The 15406-nt window shown below is 37.9% G+C and overlaps 1 protein-coding gene across 1 annotated transcript in view; it reads right to left on the bottom strand.

Annotated features, from left to right (window-relative positions):
- The window catches only part of ITGA1 (integrin subunit alpha 1), a 176202-nt gene that overhangs the window by 52466 nt on the left and 108330 nt on the right, over nucleotides 1–15406 (bottom strand). The window contains exons 9-12 of the mRNA XM_008262192.4: nucleotides 12842–13007; nucleotides 8169–8242; nucleotides 7332–7476; nucleotides 50–192 (exon numbers count right to left, since the gene is read on the bottom strand). Of these exons, the coding sequence (XP_008260414.2) occupies nucleotides 50–192; nucleotides 7332–7476; nucleotides 8169–8242; nucleotides 12842–13007 (528 nt within the window). The remainder of the gene's footprint in view (nucleotides 1–49; nucleotides 193–7331; nucleotides 7477–8168; nucleotides 8243–12841; nucleotides 13008–15406) is intronic.

Below are 15406 nucleotides of genomic sequence, written 5' to 3'. Positions count from 1 at the left end.
TACATACAGTATGAAGAGATTAATTTAAAACAGCATTTTTCAAGTTTACCTGTTCTCCTCTGAGTGTCTGGAGAATCTTGATGTCAGCACCTTCCATCCTGTAGATGACAACCTGGCCTGTATGGTTGTACCGAGGCTGTCCAGCAATATAAAGCACGTCTCCAGATACAGTGGCGGAGTTCACTGTATAACCTAACAAAAGATATACGAGATATACTACCTGGCACCTTAAAGTCTGCATGTCATAAATTAAGAATCATTTTAAATGATTGGGGAACCACTTTTTATATGAATTTTTGTGAATAGTTTTTTAACACAAAAAAAGAATTTGTTTTGGTAGAAGCTTTTAATGTCTCCTTTGATTATCCACCACAACTGCTTTGTTCTGAAAGGGTGTTCTCTCTAACTTCAGTTTTTCACTGTTCAAAGACACAAATGGTATAACAGCAATCAAAGAAAATGAAAATGCACAAAAATCGCCCACAATCCCAATTTACCACTTTGTCATAAGTCAAGTGTATTTCACCTAGATGTGTATCTATGCTATGGAAATTAATAATTTTATAGAGCTAGGATTACAGAATATGTTACCCTTTTCTGTGTTACTGGGTTTTAAAATTGTAATTTTAAATTGTCGAAGATTATTTCTCTGAGTGAAAGCACAAAAGTATTGCATTTGTACAACAAACCATTCCCTGGTGAAATACTGTAATTTAGGTGTTTCTTAAGGATTTTTTAGTATAATTAAACCTGCATAGCAACCTTGTGCATTTAATGTTTTTCTTCCGCATTTTTTGACAGTAAATTTCAAGGAATCAGTTACCAGACTAAGTTTTTAATGTTTCTTACAATGTTCAGCAAATTATTTCCAAAACATTTGTACTAATTTATTCTATGGACAGCTATGTGAGAGAGGACTAACTTCACCAACTCTCCCAGGAATGGTGCATTATTACGATTATTTAAACCTGTGGTTGTTTTTAACAGGAGTTAAACATTATCTAACATCTGTACATTGTAGTGATTTTCATTTGGTTAGTAGTAGCTCCAAACAGTTTTCATATTTAATAATAGTTTTCATGTCTAATCCTTGCTCTTTGTAAACAAGCTTTCATGCTCTTTAAAATTTTTCACCCTTGACCTGATTTTACTCTTCTTTTGCATGGATTTTTATGTTGGGTTTATTACTGGGTCTTAAGTTTTTCTTTCTCCGGTTTCTTTGGGGATATCTTTTTCTTCTGTGCAATCTCTTCTGGTTGAGGACTGATTTGTGCTGTTTCAGTGAGGATCGCGTCAATGTGGCAAGCAGAGCTGACATGTGGGTTAATAGAACTATGAGCTCCAGATGTGTGCTGCTTGGGCACCTTCTTCACCTGCGTGTTCTCAATGAGGAGAGACTCTACAAATGAACTTGTGCATTTGGCACTAGTCTCTGCAGCAAAATTCCAGCATTCCTCTTGGGTCATCAAGCCCTTGTCCAAGTCCCCACTGGTTAGCCTTGGGGACACCTGCCAACTGTACCATTCTAAGAACAGAATGGCACACATTGCTTTCATAAAGTCACCTTTCAGGTACTTGGTGGATTTTTGGCTACACATTACCCTTGATACCCTGAGTAGCTTCATGGATGTTCGTAACGTGAGTAAGATTTGAACTTACTGATCTGCGTGGTTTTGTGCATTTTTCTGGTTTGACTGATCAACTAAGCACTTCTGGAGATCACTTCTGGCCAATTATGGGAAGCGCTTTAATTGTGTCTATAAGGCAGATTATTATTATCGAGTGAAGAATTAGATGTATTTTTTTCATCCTTAAGAATAGACTTAAATCAGTGGATGAAAATTACCACAGCAGATTTTAACTCTACAAGAAGAAGAAATATCCTAATATCCAGAGCTGTTCATCAATGGAGAAGGGAAATTATTTTTTGAAATGCCACAGAACAGCATTTCTTACTGAGACAAAGATCAGACTTTTCACTCATTTACTGATTATTTTACTATAAGGTAGTAGTTCCATTTTCCTTCAAAATTTTTAAAAAGGAACATAAGTTTTTATAGAAAAACATGCTTATTCTTTTAAGTGCTAAAGAAACACAATTTCTAGGCAAATTACACTTATAGTTTCCTCACATTCTCATTTCTTCATTCTCCTTTAACATTTTTATAGATAAGGGAATGTAAAATATTCTTTCTCAAACATGTAATGTGTTCTATTTTTATATTATCAACCACAATATGGCTTAAAAAAGAAAAACTTTTGGGTCATGTTTACACATGCAGAAAGTGGAAAAGAAGAATGTGCAAAAACAAAAGCTGTTTTATTTCAGGCCACTCTGTTGAGAAATAATGAAAGGAACAGGATGAGAGTGTTAGTATGCACAAGTTATTCTGGTTTTTGAAGTTATCAGATTTGTGAATGTAAATTAACACTCTTTTAAACCATACATTCAAAATATTTAGGCGTGGAGTTGTGTGATTATTTAATTCATTTTAATTATCTGCATTGGAATATTATCTAGAATCATCACATGATTTCCAGAAAGAGTTACTCATTAGAGGTTCAGTGGTTTTTTGCTGTTTTTGTTTTTCGCTTAGGGAGAGGGAGAGGGGGAGAGAGGGAGAGGGGGAGAGGGAGAGAGGGGGAAAGAGAGAGGGAGAGAGGGAGACAGGGAGAGGGGGAGGGGAGGGGGGAGAGGGGAGAGGGGGAGAGGGAGAGGGAGAGCGGGAGAGGGAGAGGGAGATGGAGATTTCATTTACTGGTTCATTTCCCAAATGCCTGAAAACAGCTGGGACTGGGTCAGGTGAACCTAGGAGCCTGGAACTCAATCTGGGTCTCTCACATGTGTGAGAGAGGCACCCAATTATTTGAGCCATCACCCGATGCTTCCCAGGATGTTCATTTACAGGAATGCTGGAATCAGAATGGAACTGGGACTTGAACCCAGGCCCTCCAATATGGGATGTGGCCATCCCAAGGAACATTTTAACCATTGCACAAAACACCCTCCCTGGCTTGGGTGTTTACAGACAATAAAGAAAGAGCGACAATTACAGCCAAATAAAGTCCAGTTTTAATGAAAGGAAAATAGTTATAAACATGAAACTAATATTGGTTCTTGAATAGAAAAGTACAAGGTGGAGATGAAAGCAAAAGGAATGGCAGAGCCTTTTGCATGGATTTCTGAACAATCCTATCAGCTCTTGTGATTTGCTTCTTGGAGAAAGTATGAGAAGATGTGAGGTCATGGGAAACGTGTGTGATCTGTCTTGATTCCCTGCCTCTGCATTGCATGTTTGCTTTTCCTTTGCAATCTGTCCAGCAAGATCACAAACCAGCAAACTGCGGGTGGCAGAGCACAATCTCCATTGGGTTCTCTCCATCAGACTCGCTGGTGAAGTGCTTACTGGCATCCCGTAATTTACTGCTTGTAGAAAGATGGATGCATGACCATGTGCTGAGAGAGATATTCAAAGGCTTCAGCTTTTCTTTCTTCCTGATCATTATTGCTTAGTACAAGATTTTAAAAACAGAGCATCTTCCTCTTTGTTTTCTTCATAAGATTCTCCATTGTCATGTAATTTACAATCCACACAAATTTCAGGACATCGCATTCAACTTTCTTAATTTGTAATGTCTACCAGGAAACAACTTTGAAAGCCTCATTTCAGTTTTAGAATAATATTTGGGAAACTAAGAGAAAAACAGGCTATCCCCCTCATGTTTTTCATATGCTATTCTATTTTGAAAGAAATTTTACTTATATGAGACATTATGTTGGCAAAATGTTTTAATCTCTAAGTTGTGACTAAGATGATGAAATGATTTCTGAAACAGAAATATTTTCTCAGCACACTGCAGATAACATACCTCAAAATTTCCTTTTCTGGATAGAGAGGAGTCAGAGATTATAAATGCTGTGGTTAGGAAGGAAGGTTCTTTTCCTTCCTCACAATGATATTTTAAATGAATTCCCTAAGTCTGATCCAAGCAACAATTAACTGAAGTGTTTTTTTTTTTTTTGAAAATAACTGATTTGGTGTCTAAGAATTCACTTGCTTTTAATGAATTTAATAATTTAAGATAACTCAGAGTACCAAGAAATGGTGCAATATTATTTATTACAATGTGTGAATTTCCTAAGAATGGAGACCATGTTACATACAAGTTTCCAGATGTGAATGTTTCTAAAATTATGCATTCTCAATACTCATTAGCAGCAGTAATATCAGTTCTTCTTATTATTATGTGTAATACACCTGTATTAGCTTCCTAAGACTGTTATCACAAAACCAACCTGGTGGCTTAAAATATTCCAAGTTTATTAACTTACAAGTCAGGTTTCCTTGAGCTAACATCACAATGCTGGCCAGACCATGTTCCTTACTAGAGGCTATGGAGGAGACATCATTTCTTTGCCCTTCGTAGCTTCTAGGCACCACCTACCTTCCTTGACTTGTCCCTGGCACCTTCTTTAAAACAACCTTGTATCTCTTAGCATCTTTAGTTTCTAAAGTTCTCTTTCTCTCTCTGCATCCAGGAGAGGTCTCTAATCGTAAGGAGACTTGATCACATAGCGTCCTGGCAGAGATCCCAGGGTCACCTTCCCAGCTCAAGATCATTTCCTTAATCACATCTGCAAGTTCCTTTTACCATGGAATGTAAAATATTCATGGTTCCAGGAATTAGGATATGGACATCTTTGTAGGTCCTTATTCTGTCTTTCTTAATACTAATAAGAGGAATGTTTATTATATAACATTCCATAATAATGCAATAATAAGCAGCATCTATTGTGTGTGAACTATCTGTCAAGCACAGTACTAATCACCTTAGAGTCATTATTTAATTTAAAAAAGTATTTATAAAAAGAGAACAAATTTCATGTATTTTATATACACAGTTTTAAGAGCATAATAATACTTCCCACCCTTCCTTCCCTATCTCCATCCCTTCCTTCCTCTTACCCTCATTCCTTCTTATTTTTCTTTTAATTTTATAATGGTATATGCAATATAATTATTTTTCTTTTAGAAATGAGCAAATTGAATCTTTGTGATGTGATTTACTTAAAGACACAGTCAGGGACACAGTCAGAAAAACAAACCCATCCGTCTTCATGATCTCAGAGCCATCCCTACCTGCATAGCTGGTGTCACAATCACTTCAAGTCTTTGGTATCACAGGATCAGAAGCTTTTTAGTTTTTATTTTTATGGATGTGTAATGTTCTATTAAGTGTATCTACCACTTACTTAGCCATTAGTACTTTTTTTAAAAAAAAAATTTGCTTATTTGAAAGGCAGAAGCAGACAGAGCTCTTTCATCTGCTAGTTCACTGTCCAAATGTTCACTGTTGGTTCACTGTCCAAACAGCTGGGGCTTGGCTAGTGATGCTGGGATTTGAATTCAGGGGATCTGATAGGGATACAGCATTCCGAACAGCAACTTAACCACTGTGCCAAACAGCGGCCCCAAATGTCCCTGTATTTCTGGACATTTAGAATGATACCATTTCCTCCAATACAATGAAAATCACTGCTCCTATGGAAGTGCTATATATTGGAAATTTTTTCTTTAGGAAATAAAATATATGGATCAATGTGTGAACAGGGCTCTATAAACACATTGTCAAATGCCTTTCATGAGGAGCTATACTAATTCACATGCCATCCATTATATACTTTCAAAAGTTAATGGAAAAACAGGATTAAAAGAAACACACACTTTTTTCATGAGTTTTTAGATGATCCTCAGCATGAGGGTAAATATTCTATAATTATTATTTATAGGATAGAAAGAAGGCTCAGGTTAAACTGTTTCTTAATTCCACAGTATTCACATGAAATAGTGTCATAGAATCTTAAAGCATGAAGACCTCTAGGAAGATAATCTAGGGCCCAGCGCTGTGGCACGGTGGGTTAAGCCGCCACCTGCCACGCTGGCATCCCATATGGGCACCAATTCAAGTCCTGGCTGCCCCACTTGCAATCCACCTGGAAAGGCAGGTGCTAAAGGCACTTGCTAATGCACCTGGAAAGGCAGCAGAAGGATGGCCCAAGTCCTTGAGCCCCTGCATCCACGTGGGAGACCCGGAAGAAACTCCTGGCTCCTGGCTTCAGATTGGCCCAGCTCCGGCCATTGTGGCCTTTTGGGGAGTGAAACGGCAGATGGAAGAGCTCTCTCTCTCTCTGCCTCTGCCTTTCAAATAAATAAATAAATCTTTTAAAAAAAGGTAATCTGACCTCTTTCTACCTTTGTAGGCTTTCTATGCCATAAGACACATCACACTTAAAATAACAGATTGTTTCATTATTGTCTCTCATCTGACAAAGTAAGTTCCATCAATGCAGGAATTGATCTGCTTCATTAACTAAAATCTTACAACTTATTCTTCTCCTTAAGTCCTGCTGCCTTTACAGCTTTAATAAGCGTCTTTGAATAAGGAGACTTATGGAGCTACCATACGTCTTCCTTGAAAAATAGGAAGAAACTTGGAGAGAGGAAGACACTTGCTTCCAGGTCAGAAAGATCCCAGAAAGGATGCTAGCAAGCCAAATGTGAACACTTCAAGGCCAAAGCGTTTGCTTTCTTTACTACTGCATACGCAGTGCCAAGAACACTGTGTGGGTCAAAAGGGGAACTCAATTATATTTCATTGAGTGATGAAGAGTTAGGAAACCACACTTTGAAGGGCCTTTCCATTCCAGGCCTTTCAAACTGTACACTGAGATATGCTCTAGTATTGAGAGAGTCCCTTGGCATCCCCTAGCGGCTCCCAGGCTAGTAGGGATCCCCAGTAAGGTGGCACCAGACACATACCTCCTTATTCCTGGCAAGCTTTTGACAACAAGATGACACTATATCCCTGGAATGAAGACTTATTTGTCTGATGGTGAATAGAGTTATTAAAGAAGCTATATGACAAAACAACTCAAAATTTCTTTTCTAAAATTCATCCCCAAATAATTAATAAGAGAGGATGTTTAAGAGAATATGAGAGTCAAACCTTCAGGATATAAGTAAGGTGAAGGCTCTGTTTGTACTCTGATTTCTCGCCCCAGCTCCACAGATCTTAAAGTTAACGTGAATACCAGACATAGGGCGACCTTGGAAAGCAAAGGCACTGGCCTTGCTCATAGCTTGCATGAGATAGCCCTACTGATTAAGAATGACCTCCATGTTCTGCTAAGGCTGCTCAGTGGTCCTATAAAATACATCACAGTTTGAAATTATTTTGTTACATGTTGTGAGCCTATAGAAATATAAGCAAATAATGCTAAACATCAAAAGACTTTAAAAAGCCTTCCACCAATTACATCCAAATCTTACCTAAATAAGAAGCAAGAGGTTCATTCTTTTCAGTAGACTCCACTTTAAACGTTGTATTTTCAGGGATTATCATTTTATTAGCTTTCTGCATAACAACTGTTCCATTCCAATCAAAGGCTCCTACTGCTCCAAGCATAACCCAGTCCTTATAAACAAATAGAGAAAACCATGATATTTAATAAACATAGTTACAGCAAACATTTATACAGCAATAATATGACAGGTACTTTTTAAAGTGTGTTACATCTATTAACTCTTGTAATCCTCATATTAACCCTAAGGGCTGGATGTCATTATTACCATCCTCACTTTACAGAAAAAGAATTTGAGGCACAGTAAGTAACTTCCCCAAATTTATGCTGTGTAACTGCATGTTGAAAAGCCAATATTTCTTTGCAAGGACCATGACACTTTTTCTTGCATCAATTACAAATGATAATATTTTCGAATCTTGCCTTTTGGCTTTATTCTGGCTGCCAGGAACTCAGCTCTTTGAATATGGAATTCTAGCAAGATCCTTGAATACCCTGACACTAGAGAAAAGATATATCCTATATATTTAGCTAATATATTAAGTATTTCATTGAGCCAACCACATCATAACATACAGCAGAGTTAAACCTGTGTGATTCACAAATATTAGTGTAATGTGGTAAGATGCTTGAAACAGTACATTTTCCTAGTAAGAAGCTTGCGAAATACCATTTCTGTTTGGATTACTAAATGTCATCATGTTCTGCATAATTGTTCAAGCTATGAATCCAACCTATGGCTGAGCAATGGTTTTACAGTGGGAAAATCTTGCCAAAAAGATTTTTCATTTTTTTAACCACATACCTGTGAATAATGAGCACTGAAGCCAGTTTGAGACATTTCCATTTCAAATGAGGCTGCTGACTGGTCAGCTGTAGCTATAACATAGGAAAATACCAATGTAAACAACTAACAATGACTTTTAGTGGACTGCTGACTCACAGGAAACACACAGCGATCTGGTAGAGCCTGTGGTCTTGCCAAACAGAACTTTTACCATCTTAGGCCATTTTCAGCCATATATTTCTTGGGCCTAAATTCCTAAGTAGGGCTGAGTAGAAGACAGAGGCTAGTGAAAGGGTCCTCTCTTGGATTCTTGCTCATTAATTTCCCCATCCTTTCTAAAGTCCAGAAATCTCCATTCTTATATAGCAGCATGCTGTGCATCCCTTGGTACCATGGATCCACGTGGTTAAAAGTAGAACCCACTATACTAGGAAACCTCTGTCTCAACCTCACTCCCTGGAAACCCTGCTGAAACGTTAGGCTAAATGTTCTCGATGCTTTACAGAGCTGAAAAACTTCCATTCATATAATGTTTCTCAACTCTGCAGTCCCACCCATATTCTGGGCATGGACCGCTCAGAAATCCATTTTTGAAGATGATTTAGGATTCTAGTTTTTGTTTATTCTAATGCTGGCTTTGGGTATCATACACAGATCAGAGAGGACTTTTTGACAGGGTTCCAGTTCTCAAGCCATTTAATTGCATATTTCTTAAAGATCCTTTACCCATTTTGAAACTCTTTACTGAAATAGAGAGTTAATCCAGAGCAGTCTTTGGAAGTGTGCAGTTCTCAAACTATTCTCAAAATATTCGTGAACCCAAACCCACAATTTCCTGAGGGAACCGAGGGAATGTTGATTTACTTGCTTCCAATAGGGAGTTACTGATTTATTTGGCCTTGAAGATAAAGTTAAAAATAGCACATAATTTTAACAAAGTCAGCCTGTTCTTTCATTGAGGCATGAGAATAATCACATTTGTGAAATTAAACTTATTTACTAGTTATCTACCAGCCTAAAATTGTGAACAAATACATCATAGATTAAATGGGGCAACCAATCGAATTCAAAGACATCATTTTAATCTCTTGTACAAATCACTTCTAATTTAAATAACTGATATGCACTTTAATTTAAGCATGTATTGTAAGTCCACAATACTTCTCAGTGCTTTCCCATTCATCCTTTCAAGACCAATAGTAATGCAGGAGCAGAAAGCTGTGTACTTCCAGCACCTGTCTTGCTACTGTTCTGCCTTTGACTAAGAACACAGAGAAGGAAGCTGTCCTGCTGGCATCGTGGGAACAGCCCATCGTGTGCCTCCAGGCTTCTTGCTATCAGCTTCTCCTTGGATCATTTGTAGGAAGTGAGACAACTATAATAACTACTGGAGAGCCTCCCATTAGGGATTTCTGCATTTCTCCCAATGCTTGATGGGAAAAGGGGATCTTAGACCACTTTCTGATTTTATTAGACAAATGACTGGCATGCTTACCTCACTAGGTGGCACTAGGATAATGTGTTACAATTGCAGCTATTTACATTCTATAGATAATGGTCATAGGAAATGGAGATTTCCCAAGTAACATGTAAGAAAGTCTTTCTGATCTCATCATTAAAAAAATAAGAAGTAATCTAGTCAAAACAGTACTTTTGGTTAGCCTTGATAGTGCAGCAACAAAGACATGCAAGATATTTTTAACATGTGCAGTTCCTTATAAAAATTTTCTTGTGAAAGATATGGACTTTTTGGAGTGTGTGGGCACTTCAGTGTGTAACCTTTAATCCACAGAGTAGTTAGGTTAGAAACAATGTGAAAAGGCATTACAGGAAAATTGCACCTCCTTCCTGTCACAAGTGATGTAGACTTCATTTCAGCCAGTCTTAGGTTATACTTAGTTACTTTAGACAAAATTTATAAATGACACTGTACTGTGTTTATCCAATGTAACTAAGCAATTTTTATTTATTTTAAAAATTGTTTATTTGAGAGGCAAAAGGACAGAGAAAGGGGGACAGATACAGACAGAGCTCCTATCTGTTGGTTCACTTGCCAGATGCCCACAATGGATGAGACTGGGCAGCGCAGAAGGCAGGAGCTGGGAACTCAATCCAGGTCTCCCATGTGAAAGATAAAAATCCACCTACTAGAGCCATCACTGCTGCCTCCCTGGGTCTGCCTTACTAGGAATCTGAAATCTGGGGCAGTGGAACTGGGCTCTGAACACAGTTATTCTGATGTCTCTTATAATACTTTTGTTATTAAAAACTAACATTGCATAATTACTTTTTCATAATGTCAGGCAAGCTCATGGTCTTGCCTACTGGTAAATGACACTGTAATAGCTATTGAAAGAGAAAAGGCACCTAAAAATGACTTGTACACAGAACACAGGGCAGCTGTTTTGAAATCTTCCGGGTGTTAGCCCAGTGCTTTAAAGTTTAGCTACATTTTGGTTTATTCAAGCATGTTTTCCAGTGCATGTCCCTGTTACAACTTGTCTCCTCTTCTATTACAGGTTAATGCACAATTGTAGATTAACACTTTAAAGAATATTTCTTCAGAAGTATGTGACTTAAATAAACGACCAGCGTGCTCTAATGATACAGGGTATAAGGAGCCAGGTCAAAAGGGAGCCAGAACGGTTCAGTCTGGGTGGCTGTTGATCCTCATCATCTCTAAAACAAACTTTCTAAGCACTGATTGCAATCATGTCATGAAATCAACAAGGTCAAGTATAGCCAACACCTTTTTCACTGAAAGAGAATAGAGTAGAATAGAATAGATGAGAATCTCGCAACTGTACATTGCAAGTAAGAGTTATTCTGTAAAACCTTCATTTTTTTTTTTATTTTTGATAGGCAGAGTGGACAGTGAGAGAGAGAGAGAGACAGAAAGAGAAAGGTCTTCCTTTGCCGTTGGTTCACCCTCCAATGGCCACCGCGGCTGTCACACTGCAGCTGACGCATCACACTGATCCGATGGCAGGAGCCAGGTGCTTCTCCTGGTCTCCCATGGGGTGCAGGGCCCAAGCACTTGGGCCATCCTCCACTGCACTCCCGGGCCACAACAGAGAGCTGGCCTGGAAGAGGGGCAACCAGGACAGAATCCGGCGCCCCGACCGGGACTAGAACCCGGTGTGCTGGCGCCGCAAGGCGGAGGATTAGCCTAGTGAGCCACAGCGCCGGCAAACCCTTCATTTTTATATATAAATATGTGTGTACCCTGGGTCATTTAACAAAATGTATTGATTATATGGGTCATTAAAAATATATTCTATTTCTTTGAATGGCAGAGTAACAGGGATGGAGGGAAGAAGGATGGAAAGGAAAGAAGAAAAAAGAGGGAGAAAAAAGGAGAAAGAGAGGGAAAGAGAGGTCCTCCAAGCATGAGTTCACTCCCCAGAAGCCCAAAGCAGCTGGAGTTGTACCAGGCTGAAGCCAAGAGCCATAAACTTCATATGGATCTCCCATGTACGTGACAGGAACCCAAGAACTTGGGTCACCATCGCTACCTCCCAGTACATTAGCAGAAAGTTGGATCAGAAGTGGAGTAACCAAACTTGAATGGACACTCTGATATAGGATACGGATGTCCCAGACGTGGCTTAATCCACTGTGCGACAATGCCTGCTCCTCAAAAAAAATTTTGGAAGCCATTACTTTAAAATTAGTTTCTTTATTTTCTATGCCTTTCAGTATTCTGGTAGTCAGTTTTCTGCATTTCCCTAGCCTATTGGTACTCAGTCAAAATTGCCCTTTTTTTTTTTTTTTTGAGCCTTGCATTCCCATTTCATCTATCTGTTTTCCACTGTCAAGTCACATCAGGGAGACTGAGATGGTGCTGTTTCATTTTTATTTTCAAGATACGGAAACAACAATCTTTCAGCCTGTTCTCTCAAGGCCAGAATCAATGTGACTTGAATGCAGGATAAAGGTAAAAACAATTCTCTGGTGGTTTCTTCTCCAAGTTGGAGAAAAGGGGATGTTCTTTGAGCCTCTGGATCAACAAAAAACATGAAGAAAGAGACTTTACCAGCTGGCATGGCATAACAGTTTTGAAGATCTTTTGCCAGGAAAGATCTAGTTCAGGGCTCCTTATCATCAATAGCCAGTCATCACTGAAAAATCAAAGAGAAATCTCCAAAGAAGTAACATGATTTAGAAAAATACAGTGAATGGAAGTTTCACTTCCATAGGATTTGATGTAGAACTCCATGTAGACTTTTAAAATGGGCAAGGAGTAAAACTACAGAGAAAATAAATGAATAAAGAAGCTAATGCGTAGGAACACTTCCAGAGCAATGCCAAATGAAGCACAGAAACAATGAAAAAAGAAAAAAGAAAAAAAACTTGAGCTAGGGTCTCCACAGTGTAAAGCTGCACATAGAAAAGGAAGAAAGCACATGGAAACCTTTTTGTTCTTGAATGTCTGCCCCACCATTGTCTTCATCCACTCTCACCACTCACGGGAGCACTGCGATGTGCTCACAAAGAGAGCTGCCAGCAGACACAGTGCTGTGTGAAACAGCCCTTTCAATGACACACTTTTCTAAAAGGGAACTGTTCCAGGCTGGCTACTGTACACAGTGAAAATGCATTTGCAGCGTGCTAGGAATAAACATCAAACACCCATTACCTTGAGTCTGAATTAAAGCAAGAATAGTCAGGAGTAAGAAAAACAGCCATACCTTCTAAGGCAAATATTCTTTCTCCTAGAGCTTTAACAATGGTGACTAGGGCCAATTCATCAGAGACGTTGAAAAAATGCTTTTCAGTGGGTTCACTTGCAATTGATTTTATTTCCTCCACAAATTTTTCAGCACTTAAATTTCCTCGGTTATAGCTGCCAAGAATCTAAGTAAGATATAACAAAAATGGCAAGAATATATTTTAAATTCTAGGTGTTGGATAAGGCTCTCAAGCATACAAGTGTTGTTAGCAAACAAGAGAATGCATAATACAATTTGGATGTATTTCCACATTTGGTAAACAGTAATTTTCAGAATATACAGATGCCTAGTATGGACCATTATATAAACAGTAAGCTTAGTATAATGATAAGATATACAGAGAAATCTTGTATTTGTGTGAAAATCTCTTTCCCTGCATTCCTGTGGCCCTGTTACAAGCAGCTGCATTATTGAAATCTGACATTTCAAAATAACGTTACAATTCTGAATGTCTCTGATAGTATTCCAGCTGTGACATCACCATCTGCTGGGAAAGCAATCTGCAAGTCAGTTGTTTTGCCTTAAATGGGCAGTTCTTTCTTTCTTCCTGGATGAAGGGACAGTCCAACACACACACATACACATACACATATAAACACACACATATACATATGTCATACTCTTTTTATTAATTAATTTTAAAAAGCAGACAGCCTGCATGTAGACATGACCTAATTCTATTTTTAAACCACATAACTCTGTAGGAGAAAGGGGGAAAGAATTTGCACCATAACATTTCTATTTATTTCTGTTTATGAAGAGATTCAATGTTTTCTCTTTATATTTGCCTAAATGTATCATTGGAAGTTATTTTTTCACAATGAAAACATCACTTCCTTAATAAAAAATTAAAGTTTAATTTTTACCTCATTGTGTTATATGAAGATGACTGCTTTGGTTTTTAACTTTTTTAATATTCATGGAAGCTTTATATTAATAAATAACAACTAGAAACAATCCAAATGTCTATAAATAGTAGAGGACAAATTGCTGTATATTAATACAACTGATATTAAAATGATAAAAGAATGAACCACCAACATATAAAATGTCATGAATAATTATTATGTTGAGTGAAAGGCTAGCCACAGAAGAGTGCATACTAGATATTTCATTCATAGGAAATTCATGATTGGACAACCCAAGTAAGCAGTGGTGGCATAAGTCACATCAGTGGTTGCATAAGAGGATTGTGTATTAAAAGAAAGTCAGGGAACTTGCTAGGACTGGTAGCATTGCTCTGTATCTTGATGGAGAGTTAGTTGTATGGGTGTCTACAAATGTCAAAACTCACTAAACTCTTCACTTTTTATACATTTTTCTTGTTGAAATTTTGCATTACTTGCATGTCAATGTGACCTCAGTTTAAAAAAAAACACTGAATAAACTATAAGGTAACTATATAGATAAATCTCAGCAATATAATAAATACTACATTTATGACATTCCATGATACTCTATACAAACTAACATCCTTTCTAAAAAGTTAAAAGCAGCAAAGCACTTTTAAAATTTAGTTTTTCAGATGTGTATAGATGTCAAAACATTCTATTAAGAAAGCAAGGGATGATGAGTGCAGAATTGAGCTAGTAGTTAACCAAGTGGAGGAAGACAGGCAATGAGTGTGTCAAGGATAGCTGTCAGAGAACAGAGCTACCTCTTGTTTTGGATGTGGGTACTTACAATATTATCAAAATAATACACATGTAAGGTGGTAAACAGAAGCAAACCAAGTAATAAGTGATGAGAATGAAGAGAATGAATAATGAGAACAAAGCATCATTACTGATTCAATGCTGTGCTTCTAGAAGTCAAAAAGCACTGGACTATTGCTGATTGTTTAGAATATTTGACTCCATTAGGAGGAGAACCTGACCTCCCATGACCACGACGATACTAGAACTTTCTACCTTCAGTTTTCATTTTCCAATGATAATGAATCATTTTTGACATCACTGAAAATAGAGAGCTCCATGGAGCCTGACCTCAGACATCCTTCCCACTACAATTCTGCATTGTGTACCTGGAAACTAAAAAACACCTGGGCTGCCCACTCCCCCATTTGCTCAGAGCCTCTGTTTCCCCAAGCCCCTCCCCCCTCACCATCTCTCTGCATAGTTTTTAAAGTTAGATTTAGAATGATTTTTAAAATGTATCAGGTTTTAAAAACTGGTATTTTTTATTAAGATGGCTACAGCTTTTCATTTGCAGAAAGTTAGAAAAGAACTAAAATTACTCTTTAAACTGTGTTGCTGTTTATGATCTACAACAGAAAATGGATAATGGTTTAGAACAATGACTGAATCACTATAATGCGTGCTAAATGCTAAAGCGAGAAAATGAGACATGCACCATTTATGTAGGCAAGCAATGCAGTTTTTCACCGTTCCTTAGTAGACAAAAGGTGGTGGTGGATTTATTCTGGACATTTTCCTTAGAGCAAGGCCTTCGTCCCTCTCCCTGGAGAATACCACTAAGTAGTCCAAAGGAACTATGATCTCCGTGCCAGAGAACTTCAAGGCA

Source organism: Oryctolagus cuniculus, chromosome 14, assembly GCF_964237555.1.
Source record: "Oryctolagus cuniculus chromosome 14, mOryCun1.1, whole genome shotgun sequence".
Classification (NCBI taxonomy): Eukaryota; Metazoa; Chordata; class Mammalia; order Lagomorpha; family Leporidae; genus Oryctolagus; species Oryctolagus cuniculus.
This window is presented reverse-complemented; position numbering and strand designations above follow the sequence as displayed.